Source organism: Asterias rubens, chromosome 8, assembly GCF_902459465.1.
Source record: "Asterias rubens chromosome 8, eAstRub1.3, whole genome shotgun sequence".
In the NCBI taxonomy this organism is placed as follows: Eukaryota; Metazoa; Echinodermata; class Asteroidea; order Forcipulatida; family Asteriidae; genus Asterias; species Asterias rubens.
The window spans coordinates 20,470,828-20,492,443 of NC_047069.1; the positions used below are offsets into that span (position 1 = coordinate 20,470,828).

The window sequence follows — 21,616 nt, forward strand, 5'->3', positions numbered from 1 at the left end:
AGACAAACACATTTCTGAGTTGGTTTGGAATAAATAAGAATGTCGAGGCAGAACAGTCTAGTGCACCAGACTCAAGTTCTGTTGTTGTCAGAGCGTGGGTTTGAGTCCCAGTCATGGCTCTTAAGTCCTTGAGCAAGACACTTGACTATTATTGCTTTATCCTTAGGATGGGACATAAAGCTGTAGGTCTTGTGTGTTTTGTAATGCACATAAAAAAAAGTAAAAGAGCACTTTGAGATGCCCGTAAATTGTAGAGAAAGTGCTCATATGAACTGCATAATTTAATATTAAAATTAAAACATTAAAGTGTTTTAATTTTTAGAATCATTACAAGACTTCCGTCTGCTTCCAAATTCGGAACTCATAAAAATATGTATCCAATGCAGCTACATGCCATTAGAGTGATAGTATACACTTTTTAATACTAGTTTGTTGTATGTAGCCCCCTCCTCAAACAAACAAATATCATTATATGGTGTTCCTGTAGTAGTAAACATTTTTTTCAGATTACATAGTATAAAGCATCTTACCACATACGGTGCTGTTTCTCCAGTCTCTAATAATAACGCCATTCCTCCTACACTCCTGAGCGTACGCCGCAATCGCTTCACAATAACACGGCTCGTTACCGCCACAAGAACACGCATCTTGCTGACACAGCTCATAAAACCTCCTCGGATCGACGACTTTTCGACACTCGGCGAACGTCGGCTCCTTCAAGATGTCGCACTTCACCAGGGCTTCCTTCCAGCTCCCGTAGCTTAGGTCAACACATGCCGGAAGGCGACTGAAACGAACTCTCGGTGCGGATAGCGACCGAGGGACGATCGCCGAGAGGTAACAATGCTCGTATCCGTTGACCTTCCAACTGTGGATGAATTCCTTGACGGTGCGACTCGGAAGCTGCTGCTTGGTCAGACTATCATCTTTCATTTTATCGTTCATGTTGCCACAAAGACCACACAGCTTCCTTCTGTAGGACCTCGGTAAAGACACGTTGATGTCACCATCGGAACCAAAAACAACAACAAGACCGTTCGCCGACGTCACCTTAACATGGCAGCTGCTTATCCGCACAATCTTTAAATCATCATGTACACCAGTGACGTACGGTAGATTTACAAATCTACCGCCAACTTTAACTCCTGATGATTGTAATTCAATCTTGATGCCGTTGAGATACACAAAGGCGAGCTTCCGTTGTGTCGTGCCGGTCGGTGAAGGAAGGTAACCCTTACGCTCTAGCTCGACGTGAATGCTGAAACTTCCTGTTGAACAATCTTTGGCCAGTGTGTAACGGCAGTTGCCAAAGAACTGGTACGAGTAGAAATCAAAGGATTGAAAGTTTCCCTGAGGATCGACGGTGCATGAAAGCTTATCTGGGAAAATGTTAAAACACAAATTTTAAATCAGTTGAATTGTTTGGGAACCACCATCATGTTCTCCATTGCATGAATATGTGTCATGTGGGGGCCGAGATTTCTATTTCACTGGACCCAAGTATGGGGTGTAGGTTCAAATCCCAGTCATGTGCCCTTGAGCAATGCATGAAGGTATTGCATTCTGCTCTTACAGCCACGCTCCTAGAGTATGATACCACAGTATTAACACAGCGCCTCACAAGAAAAACAAAATAACGTAAGTAGAAAACAAAACAAAAGAAAATTATTGCTGTCAGGCAATCTCTCATAAAAAGAAATGGTTAAAAAAAAAGCCAGGAAAACATTCTGAAAACCTTTTGCCAAGGAAGGGGTTAAAGCTATAAAGATTCTTGTGCATGTACGAGTACATGTAGAAGGTAACAATAATTGAGGTATACTCACCGGATGGACAGACTGGACAGCAATACCCTACTTCTTGAACTGCTTCTTGTCCCTAGCAACAAAATAAACATAAAAACACTTTGAAACATACTGTTTTCAGGACCACAAAGTCCAAGATCAAAACCGAGAACTCCATATCCGAAACTTAACATACATATACATGAAATATCAAACCTGTGAAAGTTTAAAGCAATCGCACAACATTGGTAAACAGTATTGTCCAAAGGCCCACACTTCGTGTATCACAACTAATATATAAAATAACAAACCTGTGAAAATTTAGGCTAAATCGGTCATCAGAGTCGGGAGAAAATAACGGGAAAACCCACCCTTGTTTCCGCACGTTTCGCCGTGTCATGACATGTGTTTAAAATAAATCCGTTATTCTCGATATCGTGAATTGATAATTGTTTTAATGTTTTCTTAAAAAGTAAAGCGTTTCATGGAATAATATTTCAAGGGAAGTCTTTCTCCATTACCTTCTGAAACCCTGTAAGTTATTTGTAAATCTGTGAACTTTTCATTTTTGTTCTGTTCAGAAAGTGTCCAATGGCTTTAAGCTGAGTTGATCGTGGGAGTCACAAGAAAATAGTGAGGGAAAACCCCCCAGATATTTGTTATTGTTTTCAATAGTCACAACTTTTGATTGGTTGATCAAGGAGTCTTCTCGTTATTAACGTCACTACCCCTGAGTGAGTTCCCTCTTATTGGTATGAGTTAACCTATAAAAAGTATTATTTCAAATTTTACAAAATCCTAAAACAATCAGGAAACTCAAATTACTTTGACACCAGAGTAATTGCATTGAAAGGAACTCAGTTAAATTAGAAAGTGGTCGGTTCGTTATGAGTGTTTTAAAACATGTTCTACTTACCATGGGACATACAGGATCAAAGCATGTTAGAGGTGTACATGTGATGGTACTGTCTACACATCGACAATGCATACAATCCTCTTCCCATTCAGCATCGGCCTGAGGATAAGTAGACAATAAATACATTCATAGAAATCTGGACCAGAGATTAAGTAGGACAAAAATACATTAACTCATAGAATCAAAGTATGGGCCTGTGGAGAAGTAGGAAATAAATACAAACATAGAAACATGAGCCTAAGTGTGTGTAGGAAATAAATACAAACATAGAACCATAGGTCAGAGGTTAAGTAGGAAATAATACATTAATAGAATAAAAAACATCGACCTGATGGCAAGTCGAAAAGCAAATACATAAGTACAATCACAACATAAAAGGCCTTGCAACCTAACTTATTTAATAAAAAAATAGTAAAACATCAAAATAACTTAACACAGTCAAGTTGGCTCAGTAGTTGCTTTTCCCTTTCTTTCACCTCTGTGGACCCTGGTTCGAATCCTACCTCAAACTTGGAGCCCTGCATGTGGATTAGGTTTTCAGTCCGTAACCAATTGCTTGGGGTTTTCCCCTATGAGGGATTTTCTTCCCACATCTGAGCATTTCTTCTTGTTTCTTATTCATCTTGTAATTGGCACTAGCACAGTTGGATGTGTAAATAAATAAATCAACAGATAAACAAATTAATACATAATTCAATAGATAAATTTACCTGTCTGAGAACATCACCTTGCCTGCAGAATCTTGAATCTGTCAGAAAAGGTCAAAAATAAGGCTTTGTTTTTAACTTTGCACAAAAATAACAAATATCTTTTCTCGCCGTCCACTTCAAGGACCCGGGTTCGAATCACGCCGGGGGCCCCTATGTTGATTGGGTTTTCAGTCCCTACCTGACTGTGTGGGTTTTCCCTGAAAGAATTCTCTGGGGCTTTCCTCTGACATCTAAAACTGAAACTTCCTTCCTTGTCTTCTCTCTTGGCTAGTTCATCAGTGATTAAATTCACTTTTCTGAGAGTCCGGCTTCACAACCACAATAAATGAAATGAAATGAAATGAAAATCTTTACAAAGTCCATTACCGAAAAACTTTTTAAAGATTTCTATTGATACCATCATCAGCAACAACCGATCAGAATATGAATATAGACCCAAGGCAGACTCACCGACGCATGATTTGCCGTCCGGCTGTAGAGAGAATCCCAGATTACAGCTACACTGGAAACTGCCATGCGTGTCAGTACACATGTGTTGACATCCGCCATTGTTGAAAGCACACTCATTAATATCTAGGGAGAAAAAAGAAAGAAAAAGTCACTGTCTTAACATAATTGACACTAATGGCAGGCCTTGAATACCATTCTGGAAGGGACACAGTCATTTTCCTCTGGTAAAAGGGGCACTGCTATGAGGTAAGTTTAAGTTTGTGTTGGAACTTTGCAAAGGGCACCATGGCAATTTCTGTGGGTGCGGAGGGTTACTTCAAGTCTTCTGATGGTGACCCTCTTTTCTAAAAGTCTGTGCCCATACGAATTGTTATTTTCAGAATGTTTTTGAACTTCTGGAGTATTTGTTATCCTGAAAATATCGTAGCCAAAAGGAATCCCTGACTTGGCAAATAAAAGACAACAAAGGATAGTCTGGTCCTTTTTGAGAATCAAATTGTATTTACATGCAAGGTAGTTTGTATGCAAACATGGACTTCCTATGTAATACTGTGGGTACTTTTGATTGGCTTGCCCACTATCTACGCAGTTTGTAGTCAAGCTTACCGCTACTACATCTTGGTCCTCTAAAGCCATTCAAACACATGCATATTGGTTGACCCCGATCAACGTGACAAGATCCTCCATTTCTGCATCGGATTAACTCACAGCGATCCAGAGCCTCTTCGCAATGTGTTCCTACATTGTCAAGAATAAGATAGGCTTCAAAACTTGTTGAATGTTACAAAATTTAGCATAGTTAATTGTACTATAAATTAGTGTGTGTGTTGTGGCAGTTCGCGGCTGAACAGTTAAGAGCACCAGACTCAAGCTCTGATGCATCTGATCAGCAGAGCGTGGGTTGGAGTTCTGGTCCCAATTTCATAGAGCTGCTAAGTTTGAAAATTTGCTTAGCATGAAATTTATTCCTTGAAAAAAAACAGGATTACCATTACCAACAAAATTGTGGAAATTTGTTTGGTAATCCTGTTTTTATCAAGGCAACAATTTCATGCTAAGCAAATTTTTGTGCTTAGCAGCTCTATGAAGTTGGGCCCTGGTCTTGACATGTTTTTCCTTGTGGAAGATGTTATACTATTACAATCAAAATAAGCTCTTGTGTTTTTCAGGTTTTAGGAATATGATTTTATTTCTAAGGGAAATATTTCACAGAAAAAAATGGTTCTATAGTGTGAACTTCATAATCAGTTAGCTTTAGACTAAAACTAAACAACGTTTTTTAATTCTTATCAATCCAGTATAATACTTTTAGAGTACAATAAAGTAAAATGTCAAAGAAACAAAACAAAATAGATCAACTTCAAAAAAAGTTGCTCAACCAACCAGGCTCCCATAGTGGATGATATCCATGCCTACATACTTAAAGCCATTTAACACTTTCAGTGAACAGTATTGTCCAAAGGCCAACACTTGGTGTATCACAACATATATATAATATTAACAAACCTGTAAAAATTTAGGCGCAATCGGTCATCGGAGTCGGGATAAAATAACGGGAAAACCTACCCTTGTTTCTGCACAGCCGTGTCATGACATGTGTTTTAAAAAAATCTGTAATTCTCCATACCAAGAATTGATAATTGTTTTAATGTTTTCTCAAAAAGTACAGCATTTCATGGAATAATTACCTTCTATAAACCCTGTAAGTTATTTGTAAATCTGTGAACTTTTTTTCTTTGTTTCTGTTCTGAAAGTGTATAATGGCTTTAAAGGGAATGTACACATTAGGTAATTGTCAAAGACCAGTGTCCTCACTTTGTGTATTCCATCATAAGCATAAAATAACAAGCATGTGAAAATTTGAGCTTAATTGGTCAACAGAGTTGCGAGAAAAAGATGAAAGAAAAAACACCCTTGTTGGACGAATTTGTGTGCTTACAGATAGGAATAAAAGACTTCTAGCTAGAAGTCTTTTATTATTTCAGTGAGAAATTACCTCTTTCTCAAAAACTACGTTACTTCAGAGGGAGTCGTTTCCCACAATGTTTTATACTACCAACAGCTCCCCAATTCTCGTTACCAAGTCAGTTTTTAAGTTAATATTTGTTTTGAGTAATTACCAAACGTGTACCTTCCCTTTAAGGACTGTGAAGAAGGTAACCCTGTTCCAGCCCCAGGAGTAGGTGGCAATGTCTCCCTGGTGACAGATGATTTGGCTTGATACCCCAAAGCAGTCAATTTTAGCCCATGCCTTGAAGTGGCCATCCAGTAAGCTTGGGCGATATCACGATATTATCGAATATCGCGATATTAATTTGGACACGATTTCGGATGGATTTGGTTTTAATCGAAATATCACGATAATCGCGATATATCGATATATCGATTAAATATCGCGATGTATTTGCTAGCTGAGACATCTTGCACCCCATAGGTTTGGAGTAAAACCAGAAGAATAGGTCATTAGAACACCTCTCTTTTGCTAGGACTGTCTCTTCTACAACTTTCACTTGGAGTTTTAAGACTGATTATGTCAAATTTCATTAATCGCGATTATATCGAATATCGCGATATATTGTCAGCGATATATCGTGAATAAAATAAATCGATATCGCCCAAGCTTACCATCCAGCCTTGTGAGTTGGGCAAAAATATCATTAAAAAAATCAATTAAAACAATGAAAGTGACCCACCTCTGAATCCAGCCACACACTGGCACGCGGTCCCTCTGGGTCCATCAAAGCACTGTCCACCATTCAAACAGGTATCTTTCATACAGCTAGAACTCTCAATGTGACAGTTGATCCCTTTATATCCATCGGGGCAGTCACAGGTGTAACCATGGACCCCATCATGACAGGTGGCACCGTTAAGGCACGGTGACGTCATACAGTCATCGATTCCTGATCATAGAATCAGACGAAAATGATACAGAGAAACAAAATAATTATGACTTTAAGAAAATACTATAAGATAAAAAATGTGAATGAGAGTCATTTAAATCTGTTTGTTTAATGGACTACTGAATGTTGATTAGAAAATTATAATTAGACTAGTTAATGATACCCATTGGATTGATCAAAATGCTTGCACATTTGTCTTGTGTAGGAATTGTTCCGTAGATCAGCACAATGTTGCGATTTGACCTCACACAAATGTCATTTTAAAGGTGTGTTTGTAAACCATTACAAAATGTGTTATAAATAGGGGCTGACAATACACACCAAAAGTAGAGCCAATTTCAATATACAGGGCCACTGGGACTGTAAAAGTTAAACAAATGTTGTCAGAGTTTTCCTGCAATCCACTTGAAAACCATTGTTGAGATGATTTTCCAATTAAACTATGAAGATTTTCCGTAAAGTTCATTTAAAAAATCAAATGTTTTAGAAACGTCACGTACTTCTGCAGATCTGTGACGGCTGAAATCGATACCTGCTGACTCTATCTTGTAGAGTCTGTGGCCAGGCCATGGCATCTCCCATATCCAGACCACAACTTCCATACAGCCTCAGAATCTCTGAATCACTTAGAGCTAACTGCCAAAGATTCACCTGAGAATGTAGGAAAGAGAGACGGGGACAATTAGTATGGCTAGATCACTGCCTATTCCTAGAAGACCAGCCGTCGATTTCTTTAAACTCTAACTTAGGATTTGTCTTAGGGCTTAGGACAAGTTAAGTTCTGTATCCATAGATATTAGGACGCATTGAACCCATCCTCAGTTAGGATTAATCCTAGCATTTCGTGAAATCGTGCTGCAGGGAAAAGTAACTCAAGGGGTGTGGACACACGCAAACAGGGGTTTCTCTTAACCTTTTTTTCAAAATTTTGGGTGTCTCACACTAAAAATTCTGGAGCTCATATGTAACGCACAGAATTCTCGAAAAGTAACAAATATATAAATATAAATATATTTTATTTTTTTTATTTTTTTATTATTTAGTAATAAAATTTGCATGATTCAATGATCAGTCGACGAAGCTCATTGGAAAAAAATTATGCGGAGAGATCAATGTGTTTATCATTACGAGGTTTTATTCAGCATGAAATACAACTGGGACGAAGACTAGACCTAAAGCGTGTCTTTCAACCCCGGAAATTTGTGTTTTCCCCTACATATAGAACATGGAAAGACTAATATGTGCATGATTGTTTTAACAGTTGTAATACTGAAATAAACAATCACGCGCGATCCCGATCATGGCCACATTCAATTTAGCACACATGAAAACTTGATTTGGGGTTGAACCAAGAAAAATTTACAAGAGTGGGACTCGAACCAATGCCTCCAGAATAACGTGCCGACGCTCTACCAACTGACCTGTGTCCCTATTTTGTAAATATTTTTGTTCGGGGACACATCAAAACTTGTCAAACCATTTTGACAAACCTAAAAACAATCTCTCTTTGGGATTTCAACATCCTACCTCCCTTTTTTTGTTGTGACAAAGAACAATTTTTTGACTCGCACAGCGGACTAGTTGAGAAAGGAAAGCGTCTTCCTAAACAAGACGCCTTCCAAAGACACCCAAATCAGCTTTAAGATACATACCTGGCTCAATCGACCAACGAATCTACCCGACTCCTCCTCCTGCCCGTGCATCCCATCATGCTCCTTGCCGACGACCAGCAACCCTCCTCCATGAATGAAACGACCCATCTGCAGTCCGGTACCCTGTCTGCGTAATGTCCCATCAAAGTAGAAATTCCAGGCGCCAGTCTCGCTCTCCCACGTGAATGCAATGTGATGCCAGTTCATTTCTCTGTGTGTTAAAATTTTGTCTATTATTTATTACTTTGGAGGCCCTCAAACTGGTCTATATTAGCGGGTTTGAGAGCCCAATTAAAGGGGTACAGTGTGCACGTTATGTTCAATGGTGACCTGGGGGTTGTTGACTTCCAACTTGAGGTATTTTGTACGACATTGGCCCTTAAATAAACAGTCCCTTTTTTAGGGGTACAGGAAAATATTTGAATATTGATGCTCGGCTGTTTTGAAGTTATTACACAGGTGTTGGGGTGTATCAGGACTTCCCATATCAAATTGAGTAGATGATAACGGTTCAAAAGTCTATCGAATAGATGTCCAATTTAACATCTATTGAATCATTTGCGGTACCTGCTGCTAAAAGATAGGATTCAAACTGCCTTTAGCCACCGGGCAGTCTTGGTGGTCTAGTTGGTAAGACACTGCTCTAGAATGGCAAGGGTCGTGGGTTTGAATCCCACCCGAGTAACATGCCTGTGATATTTGTTCACAGAACTCGGGCAAGTGCTACACACATGGGTGTATATGGGTAAAAACCAAAATGAATAAAGTTCAAGAGTCAATGGATAATTTTCCCTTTACTGTAAAAAACTGTAAGTCTTAGTATTTGTTTTTGTACTCTTGAATTTTTAGCATTTTGTTGTGTGAGTTTATTACGTGGGATGCACCCCTATGAAAGCCATAGCCATAATGACATACCTTTTCGGCCTGAAGTCCATTCTGACTGTCTCTCCATTCAGCTCGATGACTGGATCCCTGTAATGTCTGAGACTAAACGCTTCCTCCATGGCAGAGGAAGAGTTTGTCTCGTTGTAAACGACATAACACATAAGGGTTCCCCTCTGTACAGCATCCTCAGGTCGTATCCATAGCGATAAGGTCAACTCGTAAAGGTCGGGCTGTACGTGGATTAGGTTGACCGGCGGTGAAGTTGATGGGCCGAACTTCAGGTCAAAATCAGACGATAGTTCTGATTTTGATAAAATAGATCATTGAGGAATAAGTTTAAAGCTTTGCTCAGATGTAAAAGATTACAAAATACTTTGAAATGTGTTTCTAAAACAGCCAAATTTACAAACAAAAATTGCCTTCTGTAAAAAACATTGTTCTACATAGACATATTGATTAAATACATAATACTTAATAAGAGTAATACACTGTTCTTATATAGGCTACCTGGCCTGTTGAGTCTCATTCTCGATTTAAGATTCTCCTACTTGTGTTTTGCTGCCTCAGTGCCTCAGCCCCTTCATATCTCATTGACTTATTGTCTAGCAAAGAACCTCTCAGAAATCTGCTTTCCTGTTCCGACACTTCAATTTTTCACATTCAAAGAACATAGTTGGAGGGATCGTGCCCTTTCTATCGCAGCACCAAGGATGTGGAAACGTCTTCCTCACAACATCAGGCAATCTACTTCATTAGCAAATTCAAAACTTTGCTTAAACCTCATCTGTTTTCAAAAGCCTACTGTATGGCGCTATGAGCAAAGACTGTTGGATTAGCGCATTATAAATTTAACGATTGATTGGTTGATTGATATAGCGCTTTATCAGATGCTTTGGCTCACATGATATAAAAGGCGCTTCATCATCATGCAGTTTATCACAGGGCAGCATGCAGGACACTTTTATTTGAGACCGTGACCGCCCTAGCATGCAATCTTTTGACAACTTGTACACGCCAGTCGCTGCCTCGAGTTTCACATGGTATCCGGCCTCCACTTTGACTGTGACTCAAGAATTACTAGGCATTCTTTGCTAACAATGATAGCCCTGTAAGCCAAATGGTAATCGCAAGCACAGAATTTGGCGCTAAGCAGAGCCATAAAAATAGGCACTTGCCGTTGTTGACTTACTAAGTTCACAATGAACACCTGTATATCCCGGCGTGCATCGACACACGAAGCCATCCACTCTATCTTCACACATGGCTCCATTCAAGCATTCCTTCATATGCTCCAGACAATCATCAATGTCCTCCTCACACAGCGGTCCCTGGTAACCGCGAGGACAGAGACAATGGAAGGTATTGTTCTCATGCACCGGGGTGCATCGCCCGCCGTTCAGACACGGGGGAGAATCACATGGGTCCACTCGCTCCTCACAACGTTTGCCATGGTAACCCTCTGGACAGTAGCAATTAAAACCCTGAGGAGAAAAGTTAGAAAGGAATAATTTTCCCGCAAACGCAGTCAAAACATGCTGGTGCTCAATGTAAAATGTATAAGTAAGCGCCGTTGAATGTTACATGCAATTTAACTTTCCGTGAAACAAAGCCAGAGGACGTAATGTAGGAATTTGAAAGTTTACAGATTTCCCCAACGAAAAGAGCATTCAGGAATGGGAATAGAAGAGTAATGCCTCAGTCTTAATTGGCCGGCTAAAACATTGCAGGGTAACATAAAGGATCTTAGCTTTGGCTCAGTACTTTATTGCACTGTCATGACTCTGTCTCTGTTTACTTAGTCAGTGCCCACTTTTTGCCCACCGTCTTTCTAACCAAATAGAAATGTCTCTTGCTTATTTGTGTTGCCTTGGTACATCTCAAAGTCAATAGTAATAATGCCTTCTCTTGATAACATGTGTACTATGGGTCCTACATGTACAATTGACGACACTTTTTTATTACATAAAAAGATTGTACAAGTACGATAATGGCACTTTCAGAATGATTTTAAATTATATCATACATACAGAAAGAGTTAGAAGGCCAAAGACAGACAACGTATTTTACCCTTGGTTGGTCCTCACATTCAGCTCCATTCAAACAAGGGTTAGAGGCGCAATCATCAAAGTTGACTTCACAGTTCATTCCTGTGAATCCGTCTGGACATTCGCATATATACGATTCAATGTCATCGTAGCAGATGCCATCATTTAGGCATGGAGCTGAGACAATGAAAAACCCAAACAGATGCTGTCAAAAAGCCTAGTTGTTATGTAGGCCGTATCCGAATTTATGGCTACGGCTACGACTGTTGCTAAGGGTGTTGCTGAGGACATCCTATACTTTAACGCATGCTGACATGGCGATCCAGCTGTAGCCATAGCCCTAAAGCCACCAATTCGTACAAGGCCTATGGTGACAACGCTTTACCCGATACTTCTAAAATATACTTTAAGAGCCTCCTTGTAATTTGAACAGTTATTGACACATCTTTAAAGCATCACCACATTTTAAAAGCATCCAATGGGGGGTGCTTTGTATCCAATTTTAAATTCTGTGATTCATGAGCTGTGGATTTAAATTTGGTGTTGCTGGTCCCAGCAATTGAATCCTGAACTATTTACCAGAATTGCTTTTTCCTTTGGATGGGACTTTTAGACAACAATTAATTAATAATGGGAAATTTGTAAAGCTATCTAGCCCTCAGTTGGTAGAGTGCCGGCACGTTAATCCGGAGGTAGATGGTTCAAATCCTGCTTGAGTCAATTTATTTTTGTTTAACCCCAAATCATTTAAAATTGACCCAGTCAGTTTCCGTGTGATTTATAACTAGAATTAATCAAACAAAAAAATAGTATTTCTCTCACCAGAAGCACATTCATCCCAGTCCACTTGACAATTCTTGCCAGTAAATCCAGCGATACAGCGACAAAGGTAGTCCCTGTCACCATCCACACACTGCCCGCCATTCTTACACGGCCGAGAGAAACAATCGTCAAGATACTCCTCACAATGCTGACCTCCAAAACCCGGTAGACAACGACAGCTCCCCCCGATGCACCTTCCTCCGTTACGGCACGGGATAAACCGGCAGTCGGCGATGCTCAACTGGCAGAGCCTCCCTGTAAAACCGGCCGTGCACTCACACCTAAAGCTGTTGATGCCATCTACACATCGGCCGCCATTACTGCACAAATCCACCGCACAGTCGTCAACCTGGGTCTGGCACATATCCCCCGAGAACCCATCAACGCATAAACATCTGAAGCCCGTGTCTTCCTCGATACAGCTCCCGGCATTCATACAAGGGTTCGGGACGCAGTAAAGACGAACCTGACAAGAAGGACCAGACCACCCTACAGGACAATCACACGTGAAGCCGTTGCTTCCATCAACGCAGGTCCCGTTGTTAAGACAAGGTTGTGACTGACAATTGTCAATGTAGATATCGCAGAGTAAACCTTCAAATCCTGCTGAGCAAATGCAGGAAAAACCGTTGGTTTCGTCAATACATAGAGCCTGATTCTCACAAGGGAAACTGCTACATCCGTCAAAGTCAATTTCGCAGAAATCACCGGTAAAGCCCGGCAGGCATCGACAAGTGAAGTTGTTGATTCCATCAAGGCATTGTGCTGCATTCTGACAAGGGAAACTGCTACATTCATCAAAGTCAATTTCACAGAAATCGCCAGTGAAACCCGGAAAACATTGACAAGTAAAATTATTGACGCCATCAAGACACAGGCCTGCATTCTGACACGGCTCCCCCTCACAATCATCAACATTTCCTTCACACTGTGTACCGTTAAATCCAGGGGCACAATCGCACCAAAATCCATCAACACCATCGACGCAAACACCTCCGTTCAGACACAGCTCGCCTTCACAATGGTTGATATCATCTTCACAAAGGTCCCCATTGAAACCCACAGCACACTGACAGAAGAACTCCTCCACATCATCTACGCACGTACCACCATTCATACACAGTATTCCTGTACAATCGTCAATATTAGTTTGACAATATCTCCCGGTAAATCCCGGGTTACACGCACACCAGAAGTCGTTGACCCCATCCACGCATGCCCCGCCGTTTCTACATGGTTGATCTGCGCAATCATTGATGTTTACCGCACAATTCTGACCGCGATACCCTGGATTACAGACACATGAAAAAGCGTTGATTTCATCGATACAAGTTGCACCATTTCTACATGGATCACTGAGGCAGTCATCTATATCAATCTCACAGCTAGTGCCTGTGAACCCTGTAAGACACAAGCAACTAAATCCAACGCAAGAGACGTTATCTCGGCATGGCGTGATCGTATCAAAAGCGCACAGGCCCTCGTTCTGACATGGCGATGAGTCACACGGGTTGATGCGTATTTCACAAAGATTTCCTGTATAGCCCTCTGTGCAGTTACAACGAAATGCGTTGATTTGATCATGACATGTCCCACCATGCTGACACGGACCTAAAGATAAACAACAAATAATACCGTCAGTTTAAGCAGCAAAATAAAATTTGTTTCTGACAAATTACAAGTTCTCAAATAAAAGGAAAATGAGTATGGCACAACATTTTCTTGAGCAGTTAAGAGCACTGGACTCAGGGTTTGGAGTTTCTGATCAGCAGACTGTGGTCTCATTTGTGGCACTTGTGTCCTTGAGCAAGATACTTTACCACGACTGCTTTGGCCTTCGGATGGGACTTTAAGCCATAGATCACAAGTGCAAGAGTTGATTGTGCATGTAAAAGAACCACCTCACTGATATACTTATTAAAGACACTGCCGTCGATTTCACAAAACTCTTCCTAACTAATGACTAATCTTAGGACTAAGGACGAGTCCCAACCCTGCACTGTAGCATGCAGACCTTAAGATTAATCCTAAGTTAGGACGAGTTACTCGTCCTAACTCGAGATAAGACGAGTCCTAACTCTTTGTGAAATCGACCCCATGATACCTTTAGTAATTGTCAAAGACCAGTCTTCTCACTTGGTGTACAAGTATCTCAATATATGCATAAAATAACAAACCTGTGAAATTTTGAGTTCAATTGGTCGTTGAAGTTGCGAGATAATAATGAAAGAAAAAACACCCTTGTGCTTTCAGATGTTGACTTCCAGACCTCAAATTCTAAATCTGAGGTTTCGAAATCAAATTCGTTACAAATTACTTCTTTCTCGAAAACTGGGTTACTTCAGAGGGAGCCATGTCTCACAATATTTAACACTATCATCAGCTCTCCATTACTTGTAACCAAGTAACTTTTTATGCTAAAAATTATTTTGAGCAATTACCAATAGTGTCCACTGCCTTTAAAGCCATTGGACCCTTTCGGTAAACAGTATATTGTCCAAGGCCCACACTTCGTGTATCACAACTTCTATATCAAATAACAAACCTGTGAAAATTTGGGCTTAATCGGTCATCGGAGTCGGGAGAATTGATATTAAATTAACGAGAATTGATATTGTTTTACTGTTTTCTCAAAAAGTAAAGCATTTCATGGAATAATATTTCAAGAGAAGTATTTCACCACTACCTTCTGTAAACCCTGTAAGTTATTTGTAAATCTGTGAATTTTTTTTTTTTTCTGTACAGAAAGGGTCCAATGGCTTTAAGAACTAATAGCTCTTCAAATGTAAATTTTGATTTTTTACCCATCAATGATGTGTGATAGCACTGTATACCCAAATGTGTTGTTCGCCAGAGTTCTAATAAAATTATTTACAATGCTCGGTTAGATTTTAATGATGTTTACATACCTGACTGGCATTCATTGACATCCCACAGGCAGGTGGTCCCGGCAAAGCCGTCTGGGCACTCGCAGACAAACCTCGTTGCATTGTTCTCACAGGTAGCCCCATTAGAACACGGACTGCTCGCACAGTAATCGGTACTCAGCTCACATCGGTAACCGGTGAAGCCATCGGCACATAGACAGCGTGCAGGTCCCTCTGGGTGGTCCTCACATGTACCCCCGTTGGTGCAGTTGTGCAACTCACATGGACGTATTAGTGTCTGGCAGTTTGTACCGCGGTAGTTGAAAGGGCAAACACAGGAGTAATCCTAGAAATTAAAAAAATCAAGACTAAATTGAAATGAATGCTTTCTGCTTGTTCTCATCCATACAATCCAGCTAGGCCAAGATGTAGAACAAAGAGCAATTCTGAAACCCTTTTCCTCTCTACTGCATATCTTTAGAACTCCTTGCTTGTTAGCAATCTAGACTGTTTTAAGAGGACTTATCTATTTCTACCTTCAGCTCCCCAGGAGAGTGAGGAGACTATACATTAGTTACTTTTTTTATCAGTGCCAATTGGCCAGCAGAGGGTGCCAGCAGGTTTGAGCCTCCACTGAGGCCCCTGCTGGACGATTGGAAAGCCTGCTCGCCGGAGATGTGTCTCCCAGCTTGTTTGTCTTGTTTGTAAAGTTACGATTATCAGAAGTGTCAATAGATGGCTCTCTTGAGCTCTCCAGAATTAAGACAACTTGTACGAGTGTTTCTCCCTGTGTTGTTTGAGACTGAGCTCCTAGTAGAAAAGTCAATGTTGCAATATCTACTACTCCCTACTAACTGGGAGTAGATAGGGACTACTATTTCTGTATAGTGATACTGGGAGACTTCTTGTATAACCTGACCCTCGTCTATCAATTGTTTCAAGTCCACGTAACTAAAAAGCATGGTCACTAAACGGTCAAACCTATTAAAAAGTACTCACCCCATCATTGTCCTGACATTCTCCGTTATTAAGACAAGGTCCAGACGCACACGGATCTCGGATATCCTGACAATACTCTCCAGTGAATCCATCGATGCACAGACAATTGAAAGAGTTGACATTATCAACGCAAGTTGCTCCATTTCGACACGGTTCACTCACACAATCATCGATGTTACTTTCACAGTCTGGTCCTGCGAACCCGTCCAAGCAATGGCACCGGTACCCGGCAACACCATCCACACATGTCCCTCCGTTATCGCAAATCGCCGATTCGCAATCGTCAACGTCAATCTGGCAGTCTCGTCCGGTGAATCCCAACGGACACTGACAGCGATAATCCGTTCTCTCGTTCACACAAGATGCGTTGTTTCTGCAGGGATCTGTTGAGCAGAAGTTGGGAGTGATCTCACAGGTTTGCCCGGTGATTCCATCCGGGCAGGAACAGCTGAAGGAGTTGATTCTATCAACGCATGTGGCTCCATTCTTACATGGATCTGTTGGTTTAAATCATTCAACAAAATGATTGGAACAATCTTCTTCAACATATGCGCCAACTAAAATTCCTGTCAACCTTCAATTCATCACTAAAAACTTGTCTTGTCATTACTTGTTGTTCTGTTCATTGTTATTGTCATAATGGCAAAATAAATTTTGTTTAGATTATTGTTGTTAAATCTTTCTGGTTATGAGAGCAAGGGACTCTCAAAAGTGACTAGCACTGTGACCTAGAGGCTCCAAAATACCAATGTATTGATACATTGTAATAGAGCGCTTCTTTGATAGCACTCAAATCAGTCACTCTATGACGTTCATGGTACTGGTACATTATCACCCCTGATCACTGGGCCATTTATTTCATTCAAACCATCTCAGCTCCCTGGGGAGTATGTAGCCTTTGCTGCTAAGTTTGTAACGCATCAAGCTAAAACCATCTCTGCTCTCACAGAAACCCATTTACCCTTGGGTAAAGAGATCAATTATTAAGTGTCTTGCTCAAGGACACAAGAGTCCTTACCGGGATTCAAACTCACACCATGCTGATCACAGCTTAAGTCCGTTGTTCTTATAAGCTTGGCCGCAACACGCCACAACAATTTTGGATCATCAATATTACTTCTGAAGCACTTCATAAAGCCAACAAAACCTTAAAACCAAATAAAGAAAAACAAGCTTCACTTCTTACTTGATCGACACTCATCGATATTGGTCCCGCATCGTATGCCGTTAAACCCTGCCAGACATTCACATCTGTATGAGGTCACCCCATCCACACACCTTGCCCCATTCAGACAGAGCGCCCTGAGGCAGTTATCCACGTTGATCTCACAGGCAGTCCCTCTGAATCCCGGCTTACATCGGCACCAAGGACCATTGAGGCGGTTGAGGCAGATGGCTCCGTTCAGGCAGGTGGTTGGGGTACATCGAGGGATCGGTGTCTGGCAACGGAGGCCGGTGTAGCGAAACTTACAGTTACAATGAAAACCCTGCAGAAATATTGGGAAAGAAATATATTAAGCTTAGAATCAGAAACTAAAATGAACTCAATCAAAATTGAGAGCTGATGGTGATGAGAGAAAATAGTTTTACTAGATTAATTATTTGATTGTTTTTTCATGTTTTTAAGTTGTATTTTGCCTGTTCCTTTTTATCACTCAATTCAGTTGTTTGATTGCAATGTAATTTGTTTGATAAACCTTTGTGATAAAAAGTTATATATGCCCAATTAAATTTGACACAATCTACAAATAGCACTCTACACTCATGAAAACCTGTATCAGACAAACATTCCACCACTAGCTCTGATGCAATCACCGCATTGAGTACGCCATACAGCATTAGCACAGTCTGTACACACGTAGCTTGGTGTTCAGTGGTGAATTTTGGCATGCTGCCTGAGATTCAGGTACTTCATTTCCAAATTCATTTTGCGAAAGATAAAAAGAACAAAAACAGATGACAAAGTTTGTTCATATTATAAGAGACTTTATGGCAGATTAAATACTTACATTTGATTGGCTCACACAGGTCGCAGCATTCTCACATGGATCAGAGTAACAATGATCAATAAACTCGCAGTTGATGCCACTAATGCCAGCCCTACATTCACACATGTATTCATTGATGCCATCTACGCAGGTAGAATTGTTCTCACATTGTGATGATAAACAGTCGTCGACATCAACCTGGCAATGTGGTCCCGTAAAGCCTACGGCACATATGCAAGACGGTCCATTCTCAGCCTCTAGGCATGTTCCATTATTGACACAGGGGTGATTCTCGCAGAGATTAATGCGCTCCTCACATAGATGCCCGCTGAACTTTGGTGTACAGGAACAGTTAAATTCCTGAAAAAAATTTCACCAAATCCTAATAACAAAGTATTTTCAAGCTCAATATGCTCCGATGACCCAAACAACCACAACAATACACATTGAGTTGGCTTATTAGTATCAGCTTCATGTGCTGTGTTTATTCAACCATGTCATACCACGATGGTTTATTACCATTTGGTCAGAATCAAGTAACTATTTAATAACAAATTTTATTTGAAAGTAACTCCCAACAGACACACATGAATACCGGGGCCCAGATTTCTTGGCACCACCTGCCATAACATTATGCAGCATGTCAACGCTGTTGTTTTACCTAACTGCACCTGATTTGTTGAAAGAGGGTACCCTGCCCATTTGCAACAAGGAACCCCAGAAAAGCCCTTTGGAAAAATATGTGCAAGGTCACAAAAAGACAAACTGGACAGGGTTTAGCAAGCCCACCCAACATGACAAAACTAGCCAAGCTGGCACTACAATGGTTGTGGGTGTCCACTGAATACATTTTATACGCGAGTGATAAAATGAACAAAAATGTTCACACCTTAAATCTCCAATCTCTAAAACAATCCACTTACCCCATTCCCATCGAGACAGGTCCCCCATTTTCACACCTCAAATCTCCAATCTCTAAAACAATCCACTTACCCCATTCCCGTCGAGACAGGTCCCCCCATTTTGGCACGGCCCAGAGGCACACTCATTGGCATTTACTTCACAGTTGGTCCCGTTGAATCCAGCCATGCATTGACATCGGTAAGAGTTGAGTCCATCCTGGCATGTACTCCCATGCAGACAGGGATCTAGGATAATGACAATCACAATGGCAATATCATTGAAATTGGCATCGAAAATGACAACGGCAATGATTGACAATTACAATGGAAAAAGTTGTATTTGAAATTATTGTCAATTTCATTTATTGAATGGAGATATAATGCCTTTTGTCACTGGTTCACTTTAACTTTTAAATTAAATTTCTGTCCGATGAAGAATTACATTTGAAGACCAATTTACCTGACTCGCATTCGTTTATATTGGTTCCACAATCCACTCCAGTGAATCCCACCAGGCATTCACACTGGTAACCATTCACCTCGTCTCGACATGTGCCTCCGTGTCTACACAGAGTGTCATTACAGTCATTGATGTTGGTTTCGCAGTTGGTACCCTTGAATCCCACCAAGCATTCACACTGGTAACCATTCACCTCGTCTCGGCATGTGCCTCCGTTTCTACACAGAGTGTCATTACAGTCGTTAATGTTGGTTTCACAGCTGGTACCTGTGAACCCTACCAGGCAGTCACACCGGTAACCATTCACCTCATCTCGACATGTGCCTCCATTTACACACAGAGTGTCGTTACAGTCGTTGATGTTGGTTTCACAGCTGGTACCCGTGAATCCTACCAGGCATTCACACTGGTAACCATTCACCTCATCTCGACATGCGCCTCCGTTTCTACACAGAGTGTCATTACAGTCATTGATGTTGGTTTCACAGCTGGTACCCGTGAATCCTACCAGGCAGTCACACCGGTAACCATTCACCTCATCTCGACATGCGCCTCCGTTTCTACAAAGAGTGTCATTACAGTCATTGATGTTGGTTTCACAGCTGGCACCCGTGAATCCTACCAAGCAGTCACACTGGTAACCATTCACCTCATCTTGACATGAGCCTCCGTTTCTACACAGAGTGTCATTACATTCATTGATGTTGGTTTCGCAGCTGGTACCCGTGAATCCTACTGCGCATTCACACTGGTAACCATTCACCTCATCTCGACATGTGCCCCCATTCAGACAGAAACTTTCGTCACAATCGTTGATGTTGATTTCGCAGCTCACACCAGTGAAACCACTTTGACAAGTACAATAATTATGAATGTCAGATCTTGCTATGCAGGTGCCGCCATTTCGACACGGGACGTCATGACAAGATACCTTCACTGTGGAGAAACAGATAAAACAGTTTCAAATTTTCAACAGGAATGCTCTATGATCAAAATTGCAATAAAATAGAATGAATCAAAATTATGTAAATGCAAAATGCCATCTCTCAGTCTGATGAGGTATTAATTATCAAGTAATTAACCACAAGGGAAACTGACTGGGCAAGTTTCAAAATACTTTGGGGTTGAACAAAGAAAAAATTACCACAGCAGGACTTGAACCTGACACCTCCAGATTCATGTGTGCTGGCGCTTCATCAACTGAGCCATCTAGCCCTAGGGTAGGATCTAAACCTGACACCTCCAGATTCATGTGTGCTGGCGCTTCATCAAATGAGCAATCTAGCCCTAGGGTAGGACCTAAACCTGAAACCTCCAGATTCATGTGTGCTGGCGCTTCATCAACTGAGCCATCTAGCCCTAGGGTAGGACCTAAACCTGAAACCTCCAGATCCATGTGTGCTGGCGCTTCATCAACTGAGCCATCTAGCCTAGGGTAGGACTTGAACCTGAAACCTCCAGATTCATGTGTGCTGGCGCTTCATCAACTGAGCCATCTAGCCCTAGGGTAGGACCTAAACCTGAAACCTCCAGATTCATGTGTGCTGGCGCTTCATCAACTGAGCCATCTAGCCCTAGGGTAGGACCTAAACCTGAAACCTCCAGATTCATGTGTGCTGGCGCTTCATCAACTGAGCCATCTAGCCTAGGGTAGGACTTGAACCTGAAACCTCCAGATTCATGTGTGCTGGCGCTTCATCAACTGAGCCATCTAGCCCTAGGGTAGGACCTAAACCTGAAACCTCCAGATTCATGTGTGCTGGCGCTTCATCAACTGAGCCATCTAGCCCTAGGGTAGGACCTAAACCTGAAACCTCCAGATTCATGTGTGCTGGCGCTTCATCAACTGAGCCATCTAGCCCTAGGGTAGGACCTAAACCTGAAACCTCCAGATCCATGTGTGCTGGCGCTTCATCAACTGAGCCATCTAGCCCTAGGGTAGGACCTAAACCTGAAACCTCCAGATCCATGTGTGCTGGCGCTTCATCAACTGAGCCATCTAGCCCTAGGGTAGGACCTAAACCTGAAACCTCCAGATTCATGTGTGCTGGCGCTTCATCAACTGAGCCATCTAGCCCTAGGGTAGGACCTAAACCTGAAACCTCCAGATTCATGTGTGCTGGCGCTTCATCAACTGAGCCATCTAGCCTAGGGTAGGACTTGAACCTGAAACCTCCAGATTCATGTGTGCTGGCGCTTCATCAACTGAGCCATCTAGCCCTAGGGTAGGACCTAA

The 21,616-nt window shown here is 41.4% G+C and overlaps 1 protein-coding gene across 2 annotated transcripts in view; it reads right to left on the reverse strand.

Moving 5' to 3' along the window:
• LOC117293288 (fibrillin-3-like) overlaps positions 1-21,616 on the reverse strand; it is a 36,882-nt gene that overhangs the window by 397 nt on the left and 14,869 nt on the right. For both annotated transcript variants that reach the window (XM_033775530.1, XM_033775529.1), the window contains exons 13-31: positions 19,381-20,316; positions 19,012-19,166; positions 18,040-18,378; positions 17,217-17,517; positions 16,031-16,527; positions 15,074-15,377; positions 12,165-13,775; positions 11,365-11,519; positions 10,487-10,778; positions 9,328-9,598; positions 8,413-8,623; positions 7,261-7,411; positions 6,551-6,760; positions 4,464-4,595; positions 3,858-3,980; positions 3,408-3,445; positions 2,698-2,796; positions 1,824-1,875; positions 531-1,379 (exon numbers count right to left, since the gene is read on the reverse strand). In XM_033775530.1, coding sequence (XP_033631421.1) covers positions 531-1,379; positions 1,824-1,875; positions 2,698-2,796; positions 3,408-3,445; positions 3,858-3,980; positions 4,464-4,595; positions 6,551-6,760; positions 7,261-7,411; positions 8,413-8,623; positions 9,328-9,598; positions 10,487-10,778; positions 11,365-11,519; positions 12,165-13,775; positions 15,074-15,377; positions 16,031-16,527; positions 17,217-17,517; positions 18,040-18,378; positions 19,012-19,166; positions 19,381-20,316 — 6,726 coding nt within the window. The remainder of the gene's footprint in view (positions 1-530; positions 1,380-1,823; positions 1,876-2,697; positions 2,797-3,407; positions 3,446-3,857; positions 3,981-4,463; positions 4,596-6,550; positions 6,761-7,260; positions 7,412-8,412; positions 8,624-9,327; positions 9,599-10,486; positions 10,779-11,364; positions 11,520-12,164; positions 13,776-15,073; positions 15,378-16,030; positions 16,528-17,216; positions 17,518-18,039; positions 18,379-19,011; positions 19,167-19,380; positions 20,317-21,616) is intronic.